The sequence below is a fragment of the Megascapheus bottae genome, chromosome 5 (assembly GCF_031878675.1).
Source record: "Megascapheus bottae isolate mThoBot1 chromosome 5, mThoBot2.hap1, whole genome shotgun sequence".
Taxonomy (NCBI): Eukaryota; Metazoa; Chordata; class Mammalia; order Rodentia; family Geomyidae; genus Megascapheus; species Megascapheus bottae.
Genome location: NC_143513.1, coordinates 4,217,454 through 4,243,524, shown reverse-complemented (window position 1 = coordinate 4,243,524; position 26,071 = coordinate 4,217,454). Strand labels below are relative to the sequence as shown.

Here is a 26,071-nt window from a genome sequence, read left to right as displayed (position 1 = left end):
CACACTCAGCTACTCAGGAGGGCTGAGATTTGAGGATGGTGGGCAAGAAAGTCTGTGACACTGTTACCTCCATCTAATCACTTGGGGAAAATACCGGGAAGTGGCACTGTGGCTCAAGTGGTAGAGCACTGGCCTTGAGCAAAAAAAGAGCTCAGGCACAGTGTCTAAGTTTTGAGCCTCAGTATTGGCCCCCCAAAAAAGGGGGAGGAAGGAAGGGAAGGAGGGAGGGAAGGAACACAGTGTGTTCAGTGTCAGAAAATATGAAACTAAATTGTAAATTCAGCTTGGCCAAAGCTGGCTTCTGCCCTGTGTGCTGCTGGCTTCTATCTGAGTTCAGTTTTTCTGTCACTTTGTCCCTTAGTCAGTCTCTTCAGTTTCCTTCCATATATTAGGTCATTTTACAACTGGTAGAGCAAGTGTCATACTCATTGTTATTGCAGGTCGATTTAATTTTCTTTGTGGTGAAATTTTTGAAGTCTTGAGTTTTCTATACTGATTACTTTGAAACCCAGGGGACATGTGACTACACCTCCTTGATGTTCGTGGTCTTTTAATTGGGATAAAGCACAGCACTGATGGGGTGTAATGTGACAATTCAGTGCCTATATACAAGGTATAGCAATCAAATCAGTGATTTACCTCCCCATGTCCTTTTAAAATGGATCCATCAAGCATGCCCAGTTGATGTAGATTTCTGTTTGGATGCTGTTTTTGCTCCTTTTAATTGTGACTCTCCTTTCCTTTTGCTTACAGTATCTCAGTTTGAAACAGAATTCTACATTAGTGGACTTGCACCTCTTTGTGACCAGCTTGTCGTACTCTCCTATGTCAGGGAAGTTGCAGAAAAAACGGTAATTCTTTTCTCCCCAGTACTAAGGCAGGTGGGGCTCACGTTTTAACGTTACATTCAGAACATGCCAGTGCTTCAGAGCAGTCTGCTGTAATCCCAATGGCACTTTTTGACCTATAACATAAGAGTGACACAGATTGCCCTGTAGACTTAACATATTTACCTTCAGAAAGTCTACTTGTTGCCTGCCTATATTCCTTTAGCTCAACAAGGAAGATAGTTATACATTCCCCCCTCCTCTCCCTTTTTTTTTTCCATTGGCCTCTCAGTCTTTCAGTTGAAAGGCATGAAGGAGTCCTCTTGCTGAAAGGCAAAGCAACTAAGCTGACACAGTGCATTAGCAGAAATGACAGCAGTGATCGGCTGCAACAGCTGGGGTCCCTGCGGTCTGAGGGAACACGGAAAGGGCAGTTCATTATTTCTTGTGGTCTAGGCACTTATGTTTACTTCCCAGTGGCTTGATGATTGCTTCAAAAGAGGTTGTTGCTAACTCTCAGCCATCAGTGCAGATAATGGCACAGTGAAATGTGTGGCTAGTAGAAAGCATCAGATGATTAAATTTTGCTGTGGTGACATTGGAAAGAAGTTTACAGTTCAGATCGATGGAGGGGCATCCACACCCAGTGTCCCTTTGAAGCCTGGGGCAACCTTCTTCCCAGCTCATTTCACTGCTAGAGTCCAGGGGTCCTACCAGGAAGGGTATAGGGACAGCTTTAAGGCAGACACAGAGAGCTTATTATAAAGGGCTTGCCTCCTCTTGGATGTTGTATATAAAAGTAATTGCAATTGATTCTCTAGTCCTTTATAGTAAGTAGACAAGTATGCTCTCCTTGTTTTATCTTCTTTTTTTTCCTTCCAAATGGCAAGGAGTGAAATGGGGAGAGAATCCCTGGGAGCCCTTGTTTTGAAGTGGTAGCTGCACTGGAACATTTCTCTGAGAGAGCACTTGCATTAGGAAGCCATCACTATAGTAACTAAAGCTCTGGGTACCCATGTTGCTAGGCAATGAAATGCCTCAGACTTAAGTGAACACTCAGACCTCCTAAAATCAATAGGGTTGGCTTCTAGCCCTATTGTAGGACATCAGTTTATTATTATTTTATTTATTTTTTGAAAATAAAGAAAAGCAGTGGCTCCTGAGGGAGTAAGTACAATGCTTTTTGATGAGGAATGCGGGAAGATTGAGAATGTGATCAAAAGAAATAAGGAAAGAAGCAGTACATTGAAAAAAGAGAAGCCTAATAAACAACTGATGGTGGGGGGCAGGGGAAGGAAGGAAGGAATCCTTTGTTAATAAAAGGAGAGATTGGAAAGAAATAAAAGCCAAAGAAAGTTCAACCTTATGGGACAAATTAGAAAATGGAGTCTATCCAGAGGAAAAAGCCAGGGTATAGTGCCCAAGACACACACACACACACACACACACACACACACACACACAAATTTCAAAGAGTAATGAGGTCAGCTTCGGGCCATCTTCTTTCTCTCTTCCTTTTTTTCTCATATTGAAAAGGTGTTTAACCACATTAACTAAATTTATTTTGTCATTCCATGTTATATACAAAACATAAGGCCTTTGTTGTTTCACTATGTGTGGTTTCTGTTTTACTATTAGGTTTGTGTTTAGTAACTGTGTATTCTTCCATCCAGTTAACACTCTCTGGCTACTGAGCCGTTCTTTTTTAAATCATTTTCTTTTGGGCTGGGAGTTTGGCCTAGTGGTAGAGTGTTTGCCTAACATGCATGAAGACCCAGGTTCAATGCCTTGGTACCACATACATAGAAAAAAAACCCAGAAGTGGTACTGAGGCTCAAGTGATAGAGCTCAAACCTTGAGAAAGTCCAAGAACAGTGCTCAGGCACTGAGCTCAAGCCCAGGACTAGAAAAAAAAAAAATTGTTTTGCTCTCCCTCATTAATAAAGCACCTACATGTTAAGAACTGTGCCCAGGCGCTACAGATTACAGAGCATCAAAACCAAATTCCTGCTCATGAGAAGTTCATAGTAGGAGAATACTAACCAGTTCTGAGAACATGAGCTTGAAAAGGAAATGAGTCACATTATTGATAACTTGCTTCATCTATACAAAGAATTTTTTATTCCTATGCTGAGGATTGAACCTTTGAATCTAGGGCTTCTGGCATGCTCTGTATCCAGCTTACCACTCATCACCTTCCCAGCCTTGAACAGTTTTTTATATGGTCTTATGAGGTGATTTCAGTTTTATTTTGTGTGAATATTTTTTTCACTTTGCTATTCTGATTTTGATTTTCTGACATTTTTACAGCAGATAACTTTTTAAATAGTCTAATGTTTGCAGTTTCTCATCCATTTTTTTCTGTTTTAAAATTGAGAAATTTCCCATTTCTCTATGTTTTGGCAAATTTCTCTAAATTTGCTATATGTTTGCTAGTTTTTTTCTCTAATCTTTTATGCTGCTGTTTTATTTTTAGAATTCAATCAGAATATTGAATACAAAGAGAATGCAATTGTTTTTTTGAGGACCTAACCAAATCGATTAAAGAAGTTCACATTTACTATTTCCTTTACAAAATTTATATAGCTAGACATAGTTGTAGATTCCCCGCCCTCCGCCCCAGTGTAATTCCTTTCATCTGTATCTTCTCCATACCAATATCAAAATTCTTTAGTTGTTATTAGTTTGCATAAGTGAATTCAAGTGTAGGTCTTAGTCTGTAATATTAAATATTAAAAAGCAGGGCTGGGAGTTTAGCCTAGTGGTAGAGTGCTTGCCTAGCACATACACAGAAAAAAGCCAGAAATGGTACTGTGGCTCAAGTTGTAGAGCTCTAAGCCTTGAGAAAGCCCAAGCACAGTGCCTGGGCCCTGAGTTCAAGGCCCAGTACTGGCAAACAAAAGTCAAAAAAAGGCATGAACTTGAAAAATAGAATAGACTTGACCTACAAATCCAAGGTTTGCTGTTATTCTTAGTTTTCTTATATCCTTTACCACAGTCTGAGTCAACCTTACTCTCAGTTGACTTTTGGATTATCAGTTGCTTTACTTCTAAAAATTAATAAGGCTTACATTGGACTGTTGGTCATTTAAGATCTCAGCCAGAGTAGTTTGCCACATAGTCTCCTGCTGGGTTTGCTGAACTGTCACAGGTCCTCAGCAGGTATTGGCTAATCCCTCTTCGGGCTTGATCTATAGCTTCCGTGTAAAAACCTGTCCACACAAGATGTATATGACTGCTTAAAGTTTAACTAACTAAAATCAAATATAAAGTGGAGGTTTACCATCACAGTAGCCACATATCTTATGCTTGCCAGTCACCTGTGACTAGTACGTGCCATGTCGGAATGTCAGACATCTGCCAGAGTGGCTCTTAACCTGGCTTTTCAGAATTTCTGGGTAATGTACTGGTACCAGCAGTGATAATGACCCAGACTGACATTAACATTCATGTAGAAGAGATATATAAAAATTTTCCTGATTGCTATTGGACTCCCATTCTCCTGACACTGAACAAGAGGTAGAATACCCAAATGACAGGGTCCTATTGATCTTACATAAAATACCAGGAAAATACAGACAGTGTGGGGGGATCAGCTGGTAGAAGGGTTTCTCTATGCTAGCAAGTGTGATAACTTGAGTAAATCTATATAAATTATGGAGATGTGATTAATATGAGTCCTCTCCTGTCTTTTCCTCCCTAGGAAAGAGAGTACTGTGCCAGGCCTAGACTGGACATTATCCAGCCGCTTTCTGAGACCTGTGAGGAGATTTCATCTGATGCTCTGACAGTCAGAGGCTTTCAGGAGAATGAATGTAGAGATTACCATTTAGGTGAGACATATCAGAGAGCTGGCTTCTGTGATTTCTTAGATTTATGCTCTTTTCCCTTCCAAGAGAGAATGGAAATGGAGGTGCTGAAAAGCCTCTTCCATTGCATACCACAGCATCCAGGCCCAGAAATTTTGCAGAACTTGCCTAAGCACCTGTTGCAGAAAGGCTACTATAGCAAAAAACAACAACAACAACAACAACAAAAAGTCCTGATGGAACTGGGACTATGATGAGAAATAGGCTCTTCCTTTTTCAGTGTAATTTTCTGTTGTCTTAACTATGTATGTGACACGTAAGTTGAGGACAAGCTTCATGACTCTGTCATTGTCATATTGCCACCGACTGTATCCCCAGAAGGTTTGCTGCTTTAGGATGATATGAGTTGTCTATGACTAACCAACTGCTTAAAACTGAGAGGAGCCCCACCAAATTACCAGGCCTTAGATGAATATTTATGAAGTGAATATCTTCATTTCTGACTGTTCGGAAACAAAAGAGATCTTTGCTATTGAGTCATGCCAAGGAATATGTGTTTAAATGTTCTCAAATCCTTGTAAAATATATTGAGGAAAATTTAGCAGGTAACCTTCTTAGAGGTTCTCTCTTGCTTTAGAAATACTTGTCTTTTTTTTTTTTTTCAGGACATTTTGAGTTACTATTTTGGCCAAAGTAGTGAGTGAGAAATACTTCGTTTATTTGATGCCTCTACTCAGTTAAAAACCTGCGGGAGTCTGAGAGCATGGCCTAGTGATAGAGTGCTAGCCTTGAGAACACCCAAGGACAGTGCTCAGGCCCGAAGTTCTAGCCTCAGGACTGGCAAAAGAAGGAAAAAAAAATGTGAGAGTCTATCTGGACTTTACAGAAGTGACTGAAAGCATTCAGTCTTGGTACTTTATTCAGAGCAAACTCTGCTGCACACTTAGAAGCCCGTCAGAACAGGTTTTGTAATTGAATTTGGTGGGAAACCCTCACTATTAGCACTGTACACAGCATGCTGAAATGACAGATCATATCCCCAGGGCTCAGGTGGCTGTCATTTATGCTTTAGATGACCTTGACCTTGATGAGAAGGAACCATTTATCACTGTGAGGTAATTGTTCTGTAAAAATAGAACAGTAATGTAGAACATAAATAAAGTTTATATGTAGTAGTGGATTCCAATATGCAGTAGACATGGGAAATTCTGGACACTGTTTCTGTTACCTGAAGTCATAATGTCAGTGTATTAAACAGAAGTTTAAACCTATCTTATAAGTTTTATTTAGTATTTTCTTCCTTTCAGTCTCCTTTTTTTCCCATTCTTTCTCTCTTGTTTCCTTCCTTTATAGGTAATTTTGCACTTAAATATATTTGAAGGCACTGAAATATATTCTGTCATTCTCTACCTTATCTTTCTCCTTTTTTTTCCAGCAGAATCAAGTATACTTGATTGCAAAGGTAGATAGTTTCCACTCCCTCTGAAATAGGAAGGCTCACCAGGTCCCTTGAAAGCATTGCCATGTTGGTCATGCCAAGTCACCCAAGTGCTTCTCTCTTCTCCCCCTGCAGTTTACTCTGAAGGAGAATCACTCTTCTACATTGTGAGCCCAAGAGATGTCGTAGTGGCCAAGGAAAGAGACCAAGATGATCATATCGACTGGCTTCTTGAGAAGAAGAAATATGAAGTAGTTTTGATTTTACATTCTTGAAAGTATTGAATTAGATATAACAGAGAAGATAAAAGATCTTTGCATTATATCTTTTATATAGTTGAGTTAGAGTGCCACAAGCCAAAAACATGTAGGAAACCAGTAACTTTCCAATGTCTATATCAGAAATTTAGAAACAAAAAGACTACAAACAGTTAAGTGGGAGGGTTGGTGGGAAAGGGAGGGAGTAGATAGGATCTGGCCTACTAAACATGTTGTTTGGGGATTTTTTTTTTTTTATAAAGCAAATGAAAATAGAACTAGTATTTTAGAGTGTCTATTTTGGCTCTTTAACTGAAATACAGAGCTAGCAGCTGTCACAGTGGTTTGAATTAGTGGTTTGTATAGAATGATGTCACCAGTGAATCTTACAGAAAAACTTCAATAGGTAATGCTCAAACCTGACTATTTAGGAGGAAAAACAAAATATACGTAGGAGTGGTAGCTAGGCTTTTTTTTTTCTTCTCTTACTTTGTAATTACCTGAACTGACCGGGAGAAATTATTTTTATGTATATTTTATTTAGAGTCAAGTATTTGTACCTGGTTCATGGTCTAATTATTACAACATTCCTTTTTAGATCAAGTAATTTCTTAAATAATTTTATGTATTAAATATTTATGGTATGCTACTACTTGTAAGCTTTCTAAAATAAAAACAATGGGATTTTCAAAAGCTTAATTGTAGATATACCAAAATATATGCATACAATTTACTTTTATTCAAAAAGAAAGGAAAACTCCCCTTATCAATATAAGTAATACAGATTTAAGCCTGGCCAGGTGGCTCATGCTTGTAATCCTAGCTACTCAGGAGGCTGAGATCTGCGGATCAAGATTCAAAGCCAGCCCAGGCACAAAAGGACCTGAGATTCTTATCTCCAATTAACCTCTAGAAAATGGAAATGGGGCTTGGCTCAAGGGTAGGTCGGTAGCCTTGAGCTGAAGAGCTCAGGGACAGCGTCCAGGCCAAGTACAAGCCCCATGACCCACAAAAAAAAAGAAAAATTATATTTATATATATAATATATATACATATATATGTATACGTATATGTACGTATATCTATGTATACGTATATATCAAGTAATACAGATTTAGAACAACAGAAACCTTGTTTTATTGAAATCTTAAGAGCTTTGATTTGTCTGTGAAATGCGATTCCAGTATTCTAATGTATAAATTAATTCACATGGAAATAGCAAAAGTATTCATTTTAGATGCCTACATCTGCTTTAATTCAGTATAACTTTTGAACCAGTGTTTAAACTTCCAGGGCCATGAGCAGAAGCCACAGGAAGGGAGGCTTCATTCATGTAATCCAGATAATGAAATTACCGTCAACATAGTGCTAATAGCTACAGTAACTTTCTCTCCATCTCTCCTTTCTCTCCCTCTCTCCTGCTTGTTTTACCATGTCTGTGTACACATAGGAAGCCTTGATGGCAGCTGAAATTAGCCAAAGGAACATTAAAAGACATAAGATTCTGGTAAGTATGCAGTTTCAATATTTAAACCTTTCTTTAACTAAGTTATAGCTAGACTGAAAGTACTTCGGAAAGTGCAGAATCTTATCTTTTCAGAGAAACATTTCAAATTCTCTCACCTTTGAGGTCAAAGTGTTTATCTTCATCGAATCAGTTTCTGCTTGTAAACAAGAGAATTTTACACCTGCTGGGAGGTAGTTGAAGATAATTTGGAAACTATATTTGTGAAATACACTTTCAATACAAGACTTGCCAGTTATATGTATGGAAGTTTCTTTAAATCATAGGTAAAATCACATTACCACAACACTTATCAAAAGAGGGGTTTCTTCAAACTAGATTGCTCTGATATCTCTGTGATAACAAACTCGGTTGATTTTGTTATGGAGACTAACCTAGGATATCAAATACATTTTTATTACATTTTGAGTTCTGGAAAAATGCAGTGACAGGAAGCCCATTTCATCGCAAACTGTGGCCACGACTGTGCAGATGGAAAACAGACAAGAAATCAATCCTGCTGCGTGCAGGGGCCCCCAGGGTAACATGTGGCCCTCTTCCCTTGTCTGTAGACAAAAACTAGAAACTATTTGTGTTGCATCACAAACTGTTCTGCCCTAGTAAAACTCCATGTTGAAAATACCAAGAAAAAGAGTCAGATGCAGATGGGGGCCAAGAAAGAGGCCAGCTGAGGTGGAGACCAGACCAGACCAGTGAGGAGATGCCTAGTGGTCAAGTGGAAACTGATGGTTGGGTGGAGCTCTGCAGAGGTGGCAGGAATGGGAGACCATCTCATGGGATCTCCTGGTGCAGCTCAGGAAAGAAATTTGAATTTGAAAAACGAAATTGATTCTGTAAAGCTAACAACAAAACGTCAGTCAAATGCTTGAATTTGGGCCAGAGTCTAAGTGAGACAGCAAGAGGGAGTGAATGTTGCTGTCGGGAATGTTACTGCCAGCAGTAGGCTGTTTCCTGGGAAAGGAGAGCATGCAGGGTACAGAGAGTTAAAAGCTGACCTGGTTGAGGTAAGAAGGTAGAAAGTGTAAACAATTTCAGCTCCTCGGGTACACAGGACTTGGTAATATGGATGTACCCAGTGAGTTTTCTGTTGATAGATTTTTTTTTTATTCTCAGTGTATTAAAGGGAATAAAAAAAATGTAGGTGATGATAGAGTTGAATATAGATCATCAGGTTTGCTGTGAATAGAAGAGTATAAAAGCTGGAGCTAAGTGCCATGCAAAGAAGATGCTTAGGCCTGCCTGTACTCAGAGAAAAGAGATAAAAGAGGACTGGCACTCAAGGTGCATAGAGCAGGAAGCGGAGGACACAGTGATTACACAAGGCAGTATCAGGATGGGCCTTGAAACGGGTTACAAAGGTCTGTGCAGAGAAATGGTATGGACACCCTTCCTTCACTCATGTTCCTACAGATATGCAATATGACTTCCCACATAGTCATTACAGAAAACAATGCAATAAACACTATGTCCCTCCACTCTTGAAACAAGCCCATCCTATACACTGACTCTGTGTAGCACTATGCCATTTCACACCAGGTGTGCACAGAGGAATGGGTTTCTTCCATTTCTGTCATCCAGGAAGAAGTTCCATGTACACCTTTGGTACATAGAGACATTTAAAAACCCAAGTTTTGTTTCTTATACCAAAATAATGCTAGAAACACTTCTTTGTACTAAGGATCTGGGGAGATCAGCAAAAATTATCTGCCATGTCTGCAGTGGCACTGCCACCGCAGATATTTCCAGAACCCAGAGGCATGAGTGAAACCACAGGAACACTCAGAAGTAGTCCTCCCCTGCCCTCAGCCCAGCCTCTGCATCCATGAACTTCGAGATCTGAATGGCTTTTTTTTTTTCTGAATCAATTTAGTTTAATACTTAATATTTTCTTTTAATCTGATAGCTGGTCATTGCATTTGTGTTCTTACAAGAGGTATTCAAATCTGGGATAAAGGAGATATCCAGATACAGGCCTATAAACAAAAATTTGTACTGAATGACAACATGGAAATGTTAGACCATGTTTTTAGTGTTAAAGATTTCCTTTGCAGAAAATCTTAGAGGGCAGCAGATTAGATTTCTTTTTAAGGTCATGAGATTTGAATTTTGAACCTGGGTGCTGTCCCTGAGCTCTTCTCCTCAATGATACCCTCTACCCCTTGAGCTACAACACCTCTTCTAGTTTTCTGGTGGTTAAGAGTCCCATAGACTTTCATGCCTGGGCTAGCTTTAGAAGCCTTTAAAATAGTAATACTCTGTGTGTGCGTGTGTGTGTGTGTGTGTGTGTGTGTCTTTTCTCAAACCAAATATTAAAATATATTTTTAAAAGAACAAGTACATTTAAATAAATATGCTACACAATGCAGCAAGCATAATTACATAAAACAGCAAACATGAGCAGGTTCCAGACTAGCAGGACAGGAATCCAGTGTCATACAAGGCTCAATTTTCCAGCTGAATTATGAAATCCTTTCATTTGATTTTTCCTAGGATATCGGTTTGGCATATATAAATCACCTGGTGGAGAGAGGAGACTATGACACAGCAGCACGGTAATGATATTCCCACGATTATTTATTAATATTAATGTGAATAAAAAGAAGCCACTCTTTGCAGCCTACATTTGTTATAGTATGTTAACGGTTCCAGTCACAAAACATATTCCCAAACACACACACACACACACACACACACATACACACTTTCTCCAAAGGAAAACTGATTCTCTGATGTTTTAATGAGAGGTGTGTCAAGAAGAAAGTATGTGACATTTCCTGTTGATAAAGTCACAAGGTAGCAGGTCAGTTTTGTGATTCTGCAGATAACATGACACTGGAGTCAGACCTAAGGGATGTCTTGGAAGCTGACATGGCCAGCACACTCCTGCCCCAAAACTAGTAGCCAGTGGATTGGCCTGAACTCTAGACTCGCATTCCCCACGTCTTATAGCACAGAGTAGTGTCCCGCTGGTCCTGCCTGTTCATGGCTGGTGTTTCTGGATAGGAACCCTGGTTGCAAGACGTCTTTTATCCCATCCAAGTACTAACCAAGCCCGAACCTGCTTAGCTTCCGAGATCAGACAAGATTGGGCGCATTCAGTGTGGTATGGCCGTAGATGCAGGACATCTTTTCTAATGGGCTGCTCTGGAAGAATTCATTACCCTCGTTGCCATTTGCCTGGATGGGGACATTGTGTTCTGGAATGTCTTAGACTGTTTGTATTATGCACACCTGGACAAATCATGTCAGAGTTCCAGGAGAATTACCTCCCAACCAGAGGGTGGCAGTTAGATGGAAGAGCTCAGATCCTCAAGTCCTGAGCTTCAAGGGTCTGGGGTTGGCAGGAAGTATGAATGAGATAGTGTATCCACCGAGAGCCCCTGGAACTGCAGTATGTACCCTGAAAGATGCCTCAGGGCTGCCTCTTCCTAAGGGGATTTTTTTAAAAAACACACGTTCCTTCCTGGAACAAATAAGGTTTCACTCACATCAACAGTTCCTGACGTTTGATTTTGTGGCCCATGCTCAAAACCACTCAGGAAGGAGCTGATTCTTGAGGGAGGGTGAGTTTTCTTCCAGACAAGAAGGGCCCCAGTGATTCTCTGCAGAAGTAGAAGCTACAGAGAGGAAAGTTATTGGAGAAAACTAATTGTAGTCTTCTGAAAGATACTCATCATTATACTAAGTATTTTCTGTAATTTTCATTGTTGCTGTCACCCTCTGGAACCAAAGTGAGAGACAGTGACATTTGTTGATCATGAGTGCTGAAGATAGAAGGTTGTCAAAACTCTTAAAGAGGTTAATCTAAACCACAGTGGAAAATGTCCACTTATTCTGACTCAGTTTTTAAAATATATACTTCCTTTCTCTTGGGGATGTTTTTACTGCCAGCAAATGCCAGAAAATTCTTGGGAAAAATGCAGCACTCTGGGAATATGAAGTCTATAAATTTAAAGAGATTGGACAGCTGAAGGTAAGCACAGCTTTATGTTTAACTCATAATTTTTATATGTAGTCTATTGAGATAGAAATAAAATCAGTAAGCTGGGCACTGATGACTTACACCTATAATCCTAGCTACTCAGGACGCTGAGATCTGAGCATCATGGTTCAAAGCCAGCCTGAGCACAATTCAAAGCACAACCTAGTCTGTCAACTCCAGTTAACTACCAGAAAACTGGAATTGGCACTGTCGCTCAAGGGATAGAGTGGCAGAGTGACAGAAGAGCTCAGAGACAGCACCCAGGCCCAGAGTTCAAGCTCCACGACTGACAAGAAAGAAAAAGAAAGAAAATCAGTAACAGTTTTATACTGTGGAGTATTAGCAAGAAATAAAAACTTTTAGAAATTTGTTTCAGAGTATGAAATAGTTTATATTTGATCTGTAGAAAATACCAGTATCTGCATACTTTTTACTTATATGATATGTTCAATTTCTTGGCTGTTTCCAGCTTTCATTGTATGTGGATGAAGTTTTCATGTTTATTCTAATGACTTGGGGAAATAAACATACTTCCATTTAGTAGATTGTAAAATATAAGATTTCAAATTTGTAGAAAAATTACTGTATTTTTTCCTGTGGTGCTGAGAATTAATTCCAGGCCCTCACATATGTAAGGCGGAATACATTTGTTAGCTCTGTTTTCAACATTCAAATAATATTTACCTACTAGAAGACAAGTGACAAAACTTGACTGCTTGGCTCTAATGAATAAATTGCCTTAGGATGTAACATATCTATCAATCAATAAAATACACCAGGCTGGGCTTTATGGTATACGCCTATGATCTCAGCTAATCAGGAGGCTAAGATTAGGAGGATCGTGATTTGAGGCCAGCCCAGGGAAAATATTAACAAGAGCCTATTTTAATGAAAAAGCTAAATGTAGTGGCAAGCTCCTGTGATCTCATATCCAAAGAAGACATACGTAGGAGGACGCCATGGTCAGAGGCTAACCCTGGCACAACACAAAGCCCTGTCCCCAAAATTAAACAATAAAAAGTAGGAGATAAGGCATATTGGGTAAAGTGCTTGCCTAGCAAACATGAGGTTCTGAGTTCAAATGCCAGTACAACAAAAAGCTTAAAAAGCATATATGTATATGTTTAAAATATAAAAACTTTTTTGATGTTATAGACATGTTAACTTTTTGAATATTCTCTTCTGAAATCATATTTTTTATTGTTTTGATTTTTTTGATTTTTTTTTAATTTTTCCTTGGATAGATTGCTGACTGCTAAGTCAGATTAGAGCAAATCCACATTCTGTGGAGGTTTGATCATTCTCCTGAACTTGTGATTATGACATACTGTATGCTCATTTTCCCACTGTAACAGTCCTAACCACTGTTGTTGATAAGAATGTGTCACTCCTGCCACCAACTCTCCAGTTCTCCATACTCCACATCGGTCCCAATGGGTCCTCCTTTTCCTTCGGGAACCACTGCTCCTACTCTTCTGGGAGCCATTGCAAGAGTCTCCTAAGAAATCTCTGGACAGTCCAGAGTCATTGCTCAGAATGTAAATCCAGACTCTAGCTTCTACTGACTGTTACTTCCCTCCTACCTACAGGGTAAAATTGGAATGTCTCCCTTGACCCCATACCCCTTCCTGACGTCAGTGACCTCATCTAACATCTCTGGGGCACTTGGGCTTCCCGGAGCACATGGCTGCATGCCTGTGCTCCTGTGGCTCCTGCCATGTGCCTTCACCTTCTTTGCTGCCCTGTAGAGTCCATAACCTTGGTCCATAGAATCATCCTATTTAGCCCTATGTCATTGCTCACCACATCATACTGCCACTGTCTCCTTAAGTGTCTGCAAGTCTTCTGGGGCTGGGAGCTCCTGTCCCCAGCACCAAGCATAGCGATGGGTGACATGTAGGGTATGAGAGGGTCATTGGGCAGGATTTGGACATCACATTGGAAATATTTGATGGCACAGATATATTTTTCTTAATTTCAAAAAATAAGATTGAATTGTTAGAGATGGATGCAGTGATCACTAAGGAAAGAAAAAATGGCCTCTCCTCAGATTACTGAATTGTTGGCCCTTGGTCTCCTATTACTGAAGATTTTTCATTCATTATCAGGAAAGAAGAAAAATAGACACTACCTTAGCTATTTTTTTATTCATTGATGTATACTTATGTTCATGTAGGTATCTGTGTATATGTGTATACTTTTGAAAATATATTATAATTTGTTGTTAGAAAATAAAGAGTTCTTTTGGATCTTTTCTGACTAATTTACCAAAGAAATTTCTGGTTAAAAAATGTACTTTTGCTAGGTGTGGTGGCTCACATCTGTAATCTTAGCTACTCAGGAAGCTGAGATCTAGGATCAAGGTTCAAAGCCAGCCCAGGCCCAAAAGGACCCAAGACTCTTATCTCCAATTAACCTCTAGAAAATGGGAAGTGGGGCTTGACTCAGGGTAGGGGTAGCCTTGAGGTGAAGAGTTCAAGGTCAGCCCCCAGGCCAGCCGAGTTCAAGCCCAATGACCTATGCTTGCCTAGCATGCACAAAGACCTGGGTTCAATTCCTTGGCACCACATAGAAAAAGCTGGAAGTGGTTCTGTGGCTCAAGTGGTAGAGTGTTAGCTTTGGGAAAGGCCAAGGACAGTGTTCAGGCCGAGTTCAAGCCCCAGGACTAGCAAAAACAAAAATGCACTTTTATGTTTTCTGCATAATTTGAAAGTTTTGTGGTGGCACTTTTTAAAGGAATTTTTCCTTCCCTTTCTTCCCCTAGGCCATTAGTCCTTATTTGCCCAGAGGAGATCCAGTTCTGAAACCACTCATCTATGAAATGATTTTACATGAATTTTTGGAAAGTGATTATGAGGTATGGCATATGAAAGATGTTTAAAAACATAGAGATTTGACATGTATGATTTTGTCACAGTTCTTTCATATGATTTGACTCAGGCTGTTTAAAATCTCCTGTCACCATTTATACTACAGATTCCTGTCATCTCTGAAAAACTTTAACAAAAGTAAAAGAAATAAGTATAACTCCAATCTGAGGTATATAATCTTTTGCTCCTGAATATTTTAGAGTATCTGTCTGGTTAGCACTGTTAAGAAAGTTACTGATACTTTTTATTGTTTGTCTTGTTATAAATAATTCATCCTTTAGTACCTATTAGTCTGAACTTACAGTTTGATTTTGAATTAAATTACTGCAAGAAATAAAGAAACAATATTCATTCTATTACAATTTTGGTAGTATATAGATGAGAATTTTGTGCTGATAGCATTAAAAAATCAATTTATAAAATATATAAACAACCAGAAAACAAACCAAGCTAGGAGTAGTAGCATGCAACTATAATCCCATATGCTTGGAAGGCTGAGGCAGGAAAAATATGAATTTGAGAGCAAATTAACAAGACCTTATCTTTTTTTTTTTTTTTTTTTTTGGTCAGTCATGGGGCTTGAATTCTGGACTTGGGTGCTGTCTGTGAGCTTGTGCCCGGCTCAAGACCTCATCTTTTCCCAGCCACTCCTCCCAGATCTCCCTGAACCTGCCCACTTCCCCAAAATAAAGAGTCCCAGTTTGTCTTCCTCAAAAGGATAAAAAGCAGCCAGTCGCAGTGGCGTGGCGTATAATCCTAGCTACTCAGGAGACTGAGGTCTGAGGATCACGGTTCAAAGCCAGCCCCGTTACTAAAGAACATGAGACTCATCTCCAGTTAGCCACTAGAAAACTGGAAGTGGGGCTGTGGCTCAAGGGGTAGAGCGGTAGCATTGAGCTACAAAGCAATATGATTTTCTTACAGGCAGTGATGCTTCCTGGTGTGTTTGTATGGTGTTCCCAACCACATAGCTAGCTTCCAGGCTTTGCCTATCAATGTATAACCTAGCAGAATTGTTTTAAATTATTAAGTTTTGTTTTCATAGTATTAGTGATATATGTGTGGAGTTAAGAATGCTCTGCTTTCTGTGGCATTTCTTTTAGTGCACACTTCTTCACCTTTGACTTACTGTGACAGGCATTAAGGTATTCTGTTCCTTGCCTGCTCTGTCTTTACATTTCTTTGGCTGTGTCCTCCAAATACTCGTTATGGCCATCAGTTGATGGTGGCAGTATTTCTTACCTATCACTTATATTCCTTTTATTCTAGGTGCGTGAAGTTAATTAAGCAGGACAGAAGCCTAGTGTGCAATGGTGACCATGGAAATCACACTCCCTCATTATTCATTTTCATTCATTTTGCTTTATTTCCTTCCTTCTTTTTTCTTTCTTTCTCCCTTTCTTTCTTTGAACACAGGATCTGGGTGCTGTCCCTGAGCTTTTGTGCTCAAGGATAGCATTCTACCACTTGAGTCACAGCTCTATATCAAACCTTTTGGTGGTTAGAGATAAAAGTCTCACAGATCCTCCTGCCTGGGCTAGCTTTGAAGTACAATCCTCAGATCTCAGCCTCCTCAGTCGGTAGGATTGTAGGCATGAATCACCAGCCCCTGACTTGTATTAGATGATGAGGTGATATGTGGACGGGAAGAAGAGAAAGCAGAGCCAGACTTTGTTCTTTCCTTGGGCAGTATTGTTTCTAACTTTCTGGACTATTGACAGTTGCCCATTTGGTTTAAGTCTTTACAGACTCTTTCTTCATATGCATTGCAAAATCTTAAGAGAAGATCAATTTCATCTGAAGTAAGAGTTTTGTAAATATTTTATGTTCTGATTGCATTTCCTCCCCAAGGCTGTAGAGTCAAATTACAATCCCGCTAACATGCAGAAAGGTTGTGGTTTAAATGGCAAATGCGTATCTATTACTATTTCTCTCCGTCCTTCTCAGGGGTTATCTTAGTTGAAAAATTTTAGTAGAAACAATCTTCTTTTATTTACCAAATCCTGATTTCTTACAGAAACAGCTTCAGCCACTATGTGTTCATTTTCTAATATCATTTAAATGACTTCACTAGTTACTGACTAAAGAACTAGTAGAATTAGTTAATATTAATGAGATGGTTCTGTTCAGTAACATGGATGTTTTTGCCTTTTTTGCTGACTTTTGAATAAGTCTAATTAAAAAAAAAAGAAAGACTAGTAAATTAACTCCAGAAGTTTTTACCACATGAGCACTTCAGTTGGGAGGCAGGAAGTGGCAGATGCATATAGCCTGCTTGCCAAGACTCAGCCATGGGAGGTAGTATCAAGTCAGCGAAGCTGGGGTTTCTCTCTGAGTCATAAAATTTGGGATCCAAAGACAGAGCTGGGGGTTAAGACTTAAGCCATAGTTGTAAAACCCAACAGAAACCAGAGTTAGAAGTCACAGCAGAAGGAAAGCAAAACCTGTAACTTGTTAAAGGTTTGGGGCCACTGTGGGAAGAATCTGTCCCAAGCAGGACCACCCAGCAGCCCAGACCTAAAGTGCATACAAAGTGGTGGGAGGAAGCTGACTTAGATAATATCTGGAAGATATGAGCAGTATCATCCTGGTGAGGTAGTCCACAGTGAGACTAACCTCTGTGTGGGCAGTGGCACCTGCAGAAGGAACAGGTGCATTTCCTTGTCATGCATTCATCAGGTACAACTGGATGCCTGCCTGCCTCTTAGGAGCAGTAAGTGGAGTTGACTATACAGTGATTCTCCAGGCCTCTTCACGCAAGCTCAGAGTCTAAAAATTAGTGAGCTGTTTATTGACCAAAGTTGTAATTGTACATTTAACAATCCATCACATGAGCACTTCTAAGCATTATTTATTTGGGTTGTATCCTGTTTTTGTGTTGGAAAAATACTATTTTGGTCTGTTCTCACACCATCTCAGCATAGAAGACTAGTGGAACTCAGAAGTGTGAGGAGGTTTCTCCAGAAAGCAGGCCATCAGTTTTGCAGCAAACAGTAGCCGGACATCTGCACTACACTTTAGTTCTGGCACAATCGATCTGGATTAATGTTTCATTCCACAGATTAACCACCAGCCTCTCCCCTGCCAGGTCAAGCTCCCGGCTGTTTACCTGTGCTTCTTGATTGGCTTTACATTGAGTTTTCCACAACCTTCCCCAGGTTTGATTAACTCAGGCCAGTATGTTCAACACCACAGATATGAAAAGGAGATGCAGAGAGCAAGGCATGTACATGGGGCACAGTGCTCCTGCGCCCTCTGTAAGGGCACTGCCCTCTGAGAATGTACCCATCTTTGCTGACCCAAAAGCTCTGATGGGCCCTGCTGTATATGGGGTTTTTCATTGAACCTTCTTTGCCTGAATATACCAGACTGCAAAGGGAAACCTTAGGCCTACCGGGTAAGACTTCTCAGCATACCATAATGCCCTCTTCTAGGTGCTGATAATCTCGCACCCTGGAATGAGGAGGACTTACTCTGAATTTCTTTACTTTTTCTTTTCTTTTTTTTTTTTTTGCCAGTCCTGGGCCTTGAACTCAAGACCTGAGCACTGTCCTTGGGTTTTATCAAGGCTAGAGCTCTACCACTAGAGCCACAGTACCACTTCTGGCCTTTTCTATGTCTGTGGTACTGAGGAATCCAATCCAGGCCTTTGTGCATGCTAGGCAAGCACTCTACCACTAGGCCAAACTGTGACTGAGTTTCTATATATATCCTGTCCTGACAAGGTATTACAGGTGAAAACCAAAGTGTGTGCATCCTCCCGTCAGACCTGAATGTAGTATTCTTTTCTTCTGTTGTTTCCTTTGGTTAGGGTTTTGCCACACTCATCCGAGAATGGCCTGGAGATCTGTATAACAATTCCGTCATAGTCCAGGCAGTGCGGGATCATCTGAAGAAAGACAGTCAGAACAAAACATTACTTAAAACTCTGGCAGAATTGTGAGTATAATTTCCTGCTGCTTTTCTCAGATCAATCTACAGTGAAAGGTTTCTGAAGAACGAAAGTATCTTTTGTTACCATTTTCCTACATTCACTCTTAATTTAAAAAACCTTCTATAAATCTCAGTTGACTAGAAGGTAAGGACAGTGGGTGAACTGTTTCCCCAGGAAATAGTTGGTTTCTTGGCCTTCTCCATTGGAGCACTCAGCATTTCTCTTGGAAAGGTTGCTCTAGATGCCCTGTGTTCTATAGCACTGCTAATAAGGAGCTAAGGGTACAATTTCTGTTCCCTTGACTTCCAGGAGCTGGCTTAGGAACTTAATGTGAAAAACATCAATGGAAAAACCACATTTCAACGTTTTATAATTCCCTTGCAGATCAGCCTTTGGAATACAACCCATTTGTCAGCTGAACAGTGCTGACAAATAGCAATTGATTTTTTCTATTTCCTAAAATGAATATTTTTGTCATTCTGATTTGTAGCTTCATTTTTTGGTATGTGGATATATAGAAAATCAATATAGAAACCAAGCACTGGTGGCTTATGCCTGTAATCCTAGCTACTCAGGAGGCTGAGATCTGAGGATCAGAGTTTAAAACCAGCCAAGGCATGAAAGTCCATGAGACTCTTATCTCCAGTTAACCACCAGAAAACCAGAAGTGGCACTGTGGCTCAAGTTGTAGAGCACTAGCCTTGAGCTGAAGAACTCAAGGACAGTGTCCAGGCCTAGAGTTCAAGCCCTACAACTGACAAAACAAAAACAAAAAACATGTATATGGTCAAGCCTCCAGTAAAGAAAATTTTTAACATTGAGTATTATAAATGTTCTGAAATTTTGATCCAAAAAAGGCAAAGTTCTGAGAAAAATTAAATCTCAAGGAATATTTTTCAAGATCTATTTAACTTTTCTCAAAGCAACTTTCACTTTTCTATGTATAAAACATAGGGTATGCATGATTTAATTAGAATTGTTGAGTATTAATGAAAAAAAATTCTATTGCCAGGTATACTTATGATAAAAACTACGGCAATGCTCTGGAAATATACTTAACATTAAGACATAAAGATGTTTTCCAGTTGATACACAAACATAATCTCTTCAGTTCTATCAAGGACAAAATTGTCTTATTAATGGACTTTGACTCAGAGGTAAGTTGCTTGTTATTAGTACTGACAATCTCTGTTTCCTTATTAGACATCTCTGGACCAGATGGGTCCCTCCCTATGCTCACTGACCATGGCTAGACATGCCTTCCCTTGCTGAATATTGATAAGTTACTTTTTTCCTTGCATTCAGGAATCCTTTCTTTGATTATTCTTTAAAAGCAATATCTTTTGACGTGGAACTTACCAAAGGTATGGCTGTCTCTATCTAAGTTTTAGCTAGCGATATGCTTCGACAGGAAAGTCCCTACTTAGCAAGCATTGCACCCTGAGTTTGAAGCCCCAGTGCCCTCCAAAATTTCTCAAAGTAATTTTTAGTAGAAAATTCCATATATTTCATAGAATCCAAGAAACTTTGTGTATGTTTTGGGTCATTTTGCCCTCTCGTTTCATGTCCCAGAATTTATATTTAAGTGAACCTCCATCCATGTAGATCCTCATGTTGCTGCTTTGTTTCATGGCACTCACAGATCCAGCATATGTTATTTCCATTAGTCTTGGTGATACTAGAACCTAGGAAATACAGGATGGTATTTTGTCATAGTTTAGATTTGAATAGTGGGACCCCACTCCACCCTTCATAGTTCAGTGGTTCTTACAGAGTGATACTCTCTCTCATTCTCTCTCTGTCCTTCTCATTTCCTTTATCCCTCTTCTCTCCCCCGCTTCTCCCTCATAGATAGTCTATCTTATTCAGGAACTAGAAGTTTTAAAGTTAGAAGCAGAAGCCCCAAAGCTCCTAGAGGCTTACTGCATGTTTCAGTTGCACCGCACATTCTAGGACTGTGATGTCCAGTAGTAGTCATCTGTTTAGGCAGCTCAGTGAAGGTTCAGGAGGAGAAGCTCATTTTGTGTTTATGGTGATGAGATACTATTGAGAGACACAGAAGAACTGACAAAGGTACCTGAGGAGGCTAGACTATGGCGCTGTTTTGAATGTTATGATATTTTCTATTTAGCAAGTTACAGCCAAACATCATCTTAGTATATGCAAATTGTGCAGACCTCAGAGTGAAACACATTTGGAAATACATATTTCTGTAAATGTCACAAGAGCCATCATAAAGCTAAGTGTTCCTCCAGTATAGAAACCAAGCATTTGCCATTAACTGCCATTGTACGTGCACTGTATTATGTTAGTTTGTTTTATGTAGCAGTTTTCAGTGACTATTTTCTTATATTTCAGAAAGCTGTCGACATGCTTTTGGACAATGAAGATAAAATTTCTGTATGTATCTTGACATACATTTTTATATCTATAAGTCCATTTTTTTTTGTTGCTACTTAAACTGTAACACATGCTGGGTAACTTTGAAAGACAAGTTGTTTATCTTGAATTAATCCACTGATCCAAGGTCAAGGGGATGCATCTGGCAATGGCCTTCTTGCTGTCACAAGGCCCTGCAGGATGGCCCTTGGCAAGAAATGTGGGGCAGGGGTGGGAGGAGGAGACAGAAGAGGCCCAGCAGTACTCTTGTAGAAGAGAGAAGTCTTACTGAAGATAGCTGGGAGGGACAACTATGCATCTTTTATCTTTAAAAGAGCTATAGTCTTTTTATAACTATCCCTCTTGTGGCACCTACTTCACTTAGAGATTACCATTAATCCTTTTCCCACCTCTGAAAGATTCTACCACCTTTCAAGACCGTTATACTAGGGAAGCCTCCACATGAGCTTTGATGGTAATAAATGACACTTAAGCCATTGCTTGTACTCCTGAATGAGCATGTGAAACCACTTGCACTGGATTGAAGAGAATTGTTCACTGGGTAATTTTTCTACTGTAACTGTATCTTGACAACTCTGTATTTAATTTATGTCTTCCTTTTTGTTTTCTTCAGATTAAAAAGGTGGTAGAAGAATTAGAAGACAGGCCAGAGTTGCAACATGTAGTAAGTATTACTGTCTTCTTTGCCTTGGTTTTAAAGATTTTTTTCTATTTTAAATTACTATATATTAATTGCACAGAAGTATTGGTGAGAATGCAGGGAATGGGGAGAAAATAACCTTTATATATTGCTATGGGGACATAATATGGCCTCTATTTAAGTCAGTGAAGTCTACAGTAGAACTAGCACTCTTGAGGATCTATCTGAAGGAATGTAAGTGTGCAAACGATAGGGGAACTTGCATAACCACATATACTCAGTACTGTCTTTCTCTCTTTTCATGGAACAGTAGACCAAAGTGCCTTTCAGTATTGGTGAGAGAACTCTTTATGATGTGAACTTCTCATAAAGGTCACTGCCCAGATGGGTGGTCTGATTGCAAACAATATGCTGAAATTGCTAAACCATGGCAAATACTAAGAATCCAAGGCTTAATTGCAGAACAGGCACACAAACTTTGATTTATAATTGAATAGAGTCATTTTAGTGTTCCATACTAAGAATCTAGAAGTAGGCTCATTCCCCCATAGATGGCTGTTAACTATAACCAGGTCAAGAGTTAAAATAGAAGCCACCAAGCATACACTGTGGATACAAGTCATCCAGCCGAGGAGACCCACACAGCCTTTCTGCACTCAGTGCCACAAAGTGGTCAAAGAGCAGATCCTCGTTTCTTCCTCACATACATGGCAGTGGCTAACCTTTGTCCCAGGCAGTCTTGGGGGCTCTGTTGTGGAGGCTCATCAGTCTCAATATCTTTATGACCACTTAGATTCCATATGGTGTGCCATGAGGAACTAGAGCAGAAGCAGCTATTTTCTGTGTCCTTAAAACTAGTATGAGAAGAGCTTCCAGTGGCCATGGAAATCTAATGTCAGCCACCTGGCACACTCCTGGCTTTCCCCCGTTTCCTTTCTTTCCAGGAGTAGGGTGGGATGGGGGAATAATATTTAGTCAGAAGTCAGTTTCTTTTCTTTTTTCTCACATTTATATTTAGAGCTTATCTTTGTCCTTGTAGTATTTGCATAAGCTCTTCAAGAGAGACCATCATAAGGGTCAGCGCTACCATGAAAAACAGATCAGTCTTTACGCCGAATACGATCGACCAAACTTACTTCCATTTCTTCGAGATAGTACCCACTGCCCACTGGAAAAGGTAAGACACAGACATTCCCATGTGTAAACTTTACAAGTATTTGTCATCATGGATGTGTCATTTGTCATCCTTGGCTTTCTCTCCCTTTTCCATCCCTGTTCAAGAGGGAGACTGCTGCTCATGCTCTGAGCTGGTTCTCTGCCAGGCTTACCTGAGCCATTCTGATGAGAATGGATTTGATGTTGATGAAGAGCCCAGGAATAATGTTTTCATCTCCAGGATACAGACCTTGGTAACCCTAAACTGAAGTGACAGCAGAGTTGGATCTGTCATCCAGGGTTTGGGAGGTGTCTCCAGCAGAGCTTGGAGCAAGACAGACTGTCCACAGCAAGCAGCAGTTAAGCCAGCCAGGCACTGATTTGCTAAGCTAGAGCCAATGACCTCAGTTCCGTACAGTGTCTGCTCTAACATTCCAACAGTTGCATTATGATTGTCTACTTACTAGTCCCTTTCCCACTCACCTGTACATTCTTCAGAGGAAAGCAGTTTGTCTTACCTTTTCTGGTTAGAGAATGAGTCAAAAATCCACATTTCTACAATTCTGTATAAGGTCACTGATTTCTTCATTAGAAAATGTTTTCTGTCATTGTCCTCCATGGGAAGTCTGTACATATCAAAAACATGTTACTCCCTGCTTCTGCAAATACCCAGAGATGTTCAGGACTTGCTGACTCTTAAAAGAATTCCATTTTTTTTAATTTATGTTTTATTTTTTATTTTTTTGCCAGTCCTGGGCTTGAGCTCAGGGCCTGAGCCTTGTTCTTAGACTTTCTCAAGGCTAGAGCTCTACTACTGGAGTCTCAGCACCACTTCTGGCTTTTTTCTATGTATGTGGTACTGAGGAATTGAACCTGGGTCTTCGTGCATGCTAGGCAAGCACTCTACCACTAGGCCAAACTCCCAGCCCCTCCATTTTTTTTCTTAAAAGAATTCTCTCTATATGTATTTAATCATCTTAGAAACTATTTCCATTTGGGTTTAGTTGTAACAATAGGAAACTACCCTTGTAAGCAATTCATAAATGACAAAGTAGATTGGCTAGCAGATAGCATCCCACACATCCCAGCAAAAGTCTAGAGTAGAAGTCTATCTAAAGATAGATGACAGCAAATGTAATAACCTGTACATTAGAAAATTCTCTGTCTTTCTCTTCATTGGATATTTGCCTTTGCTGGAGTTGGGCAGTGGTTAAAAGGAGGAGTGATTTAAATAGGCAACTGGTTGAAATCTTCAATAACCAGATTGAGGCCAGGAGTGTGGTCTAGTAGTAGAGTGCTTGCCTAGCATACACAAAGCCCTGAGTTCAATTCCTCACTGCTATGTATACAGATAAGGCTAGAAGTAGTGCTGTGGCTCAAGTGGTAGAGCTCTAGCCTTGAGCAAGCCCTAGGACTGACCAAAAAAAGAAAATAAAAAGGAACCAGATTGACCTGACTTTGAACTGATGAAACTCCAGAGTCTTGAGAATTAAAATCACCACAATTCTTAAATTTAAAACCAATCCCAAGTTTTGTGTTATTTTTAAGTGAGTGTAATTTTGTTGTTTTATTTTTTCCATTTTTTTAAATTTTTGAACATTTTTTTATTATTAAGCCAGGCACAGTGGCTCGTGCCTATAATCCTAACTACTCAGGAAGCTGACATCTGAGGATCGCAGTTCAAAGCCAGCCTGGGGACTACAGACCCTGAGACTCTTATCTCCAATTAATCACTAGAAAAGGGAAGGGGGTCTATGGCTCTAGGGGTAGGGTGATAGCCTTGAGCTGAAGAACTCAAGGACAGTGCCCAGGTCCAGAGTTTAAGCCCCATGACCCACAAAAAAAAAATGTTACTAATATTAAGTAATTGTACAAAGAAATTACAATCCTATAAGTAAGGTTATGAGTACATCGCTTCTTACTCAATGTCACCCCTCCCATCTTTATCCTACATGGTGCTCACTGAATACAACAACTGCATTTAACCAAGTATGTCTTTATTTATTAAGTAGTATACAAAGGGTTTCAGCCTATAGGTGCAGAAAGTCTTTTTCCCTGTCACTCCTTTGCGTTACCTTCCCCCATCTCTCCCAGCCCCATATATCCCCTCAAGTTACTTGTCTTGTTCATTTGAGAATGATCCAGAATTTGTGGGAATTTCTAACAACTACAGCAGTCTTTAAAAGACAATAAAAATCCTTCAAATTACATGTACTCTTTCATGTACATGGTTTCATTTAATTTCTACAAAAGCACAGACAGGCAAATGTTGGGTTGCTGACTGAAGCAGCCTTTGGCCTAAAACTGAGAAGTCAAGGGCCCAAGACATGGATCTTTGATCTTATAAAGTGAGATCTTATCTTTCCAGTAAAAAGAATTCTCTTTTTTTTTCCGAGCTTGAAATTTAAGTAGAAAGTAGGAGCTAAAGCATTCCTTAGTACTGCAAACACTGTAGGAAATGCATTACTGTCCTTTTTCCTGCAGTGTAGACATGGCCCTCGGGGACAAGTCCTACATTTGTAAATCTGATTTGATTGTGCCTCTGAATCATCAACAGCAGAGTACTGCTTCCTAGCCTTGGCAGATTTATTCCTGAAAGTCTGACCTCTCTGGATCTAGTCACATTCTCAGGGTGGCAGCTCTTATGAATTTGGAGAAACATTCTGGAAAATACTATTCAAAGATTTTTTTTCTCTCTTTTTTTTAAGTTTAAACAAGAATTTATCTTAGATGAACAAGATTAAAGTAGGAAGGAAAGGAGAAAGAAACACTTCCTCCTCCACTTGCAGAGGAAGTTAAAAATTCCTGTTCACAGATTTTCACTGAAGAATTTTAAAAGATTTTTGACTAAGAGTCAAAGCTAGTTTGAAGTAACTTGAAATTACACTTGATAAGGTTATTACTCAGACTTCCAAGTCTCGTTCCTACCTTTATTAATTAGAGAAAAGAGAATTAAAATATTTCTTTTATATAACTTTTTACTCAGTTTGTCATGATTCTACTCTTTTGCTTTTTTTTTCCTTTGCATATAGGTTTGCTGTAGGAACTTGAGGTTCCCTTCTATTGCCACTAGAGGGAGCACCAGATCCCGGGAACACTCCAGCATGCTCACAGGTCTCACTGATTCATAGCAGAAAAACTGGACTCTAGAAATTCCTTCTTTACTATAATATTTCTAGAAATTTCTACAGTCTAAATTACTTATAATCATTTCAGATACAATTAGCAGCTATT

General features: G+C 39.6%; 1 protein-coding gene across 1 annotated transcript in view; it reads left to right on the top strand.

Moving 5' to 3' along the window:
* Vps41 (VPS41 subunit of HOPS complex) overlaps window positions 1–26,071 on the top strand; it is a 111,345-nt gene that overhangs the window by 71,247 nt on the left and 14,027 nt on the right. Inside the window, exons 10-21 of the mRNA XM_090333141.1 lie at window positions 754–851; window positions 4,531–4,660; window positions 6,210–6,325; window positions 7,782–7,838; window positions 10,347–10,408; window positions 11,748–11,829; window positions 14,603–14,695; window positions 18,520–18,647; window positions 19,655–19,799; window positions 21,001–21,042; window positions 21,656–21,706; window positions 22,722–22,859. Of these exons, the coding sequence (XP_090189267.1) occupies window positions 754–851; window positions 4,531–4,660; window positions 6,210–6,325; window positions 7,782–7,838; window positions 10,347–10,408; window positions 11,748–11,829; window positions 14,603–14,695; window positions 18,520–18,647; window positions 19,655–19,799; window positions 21,001–21,042; window positions 21,656–21,706; window positions 22,722–22,859 (1,142 nt within the window). The remainder of the gene's footprint in view (window positions 1–753; window positions 852–4,530; window positions 4,661–6,209; window positions 6,326–7,781; window positions 7,839–10,346; window positions 10,409–11,747; window positions 11,830–14,602; window positions 14,696–18,519; window positions 18,648–19,654; window positions 19,800–21,000; window positions 21,043–21,655; window positions 21,707–22,721; window positions 22,860–26,071) is intronic.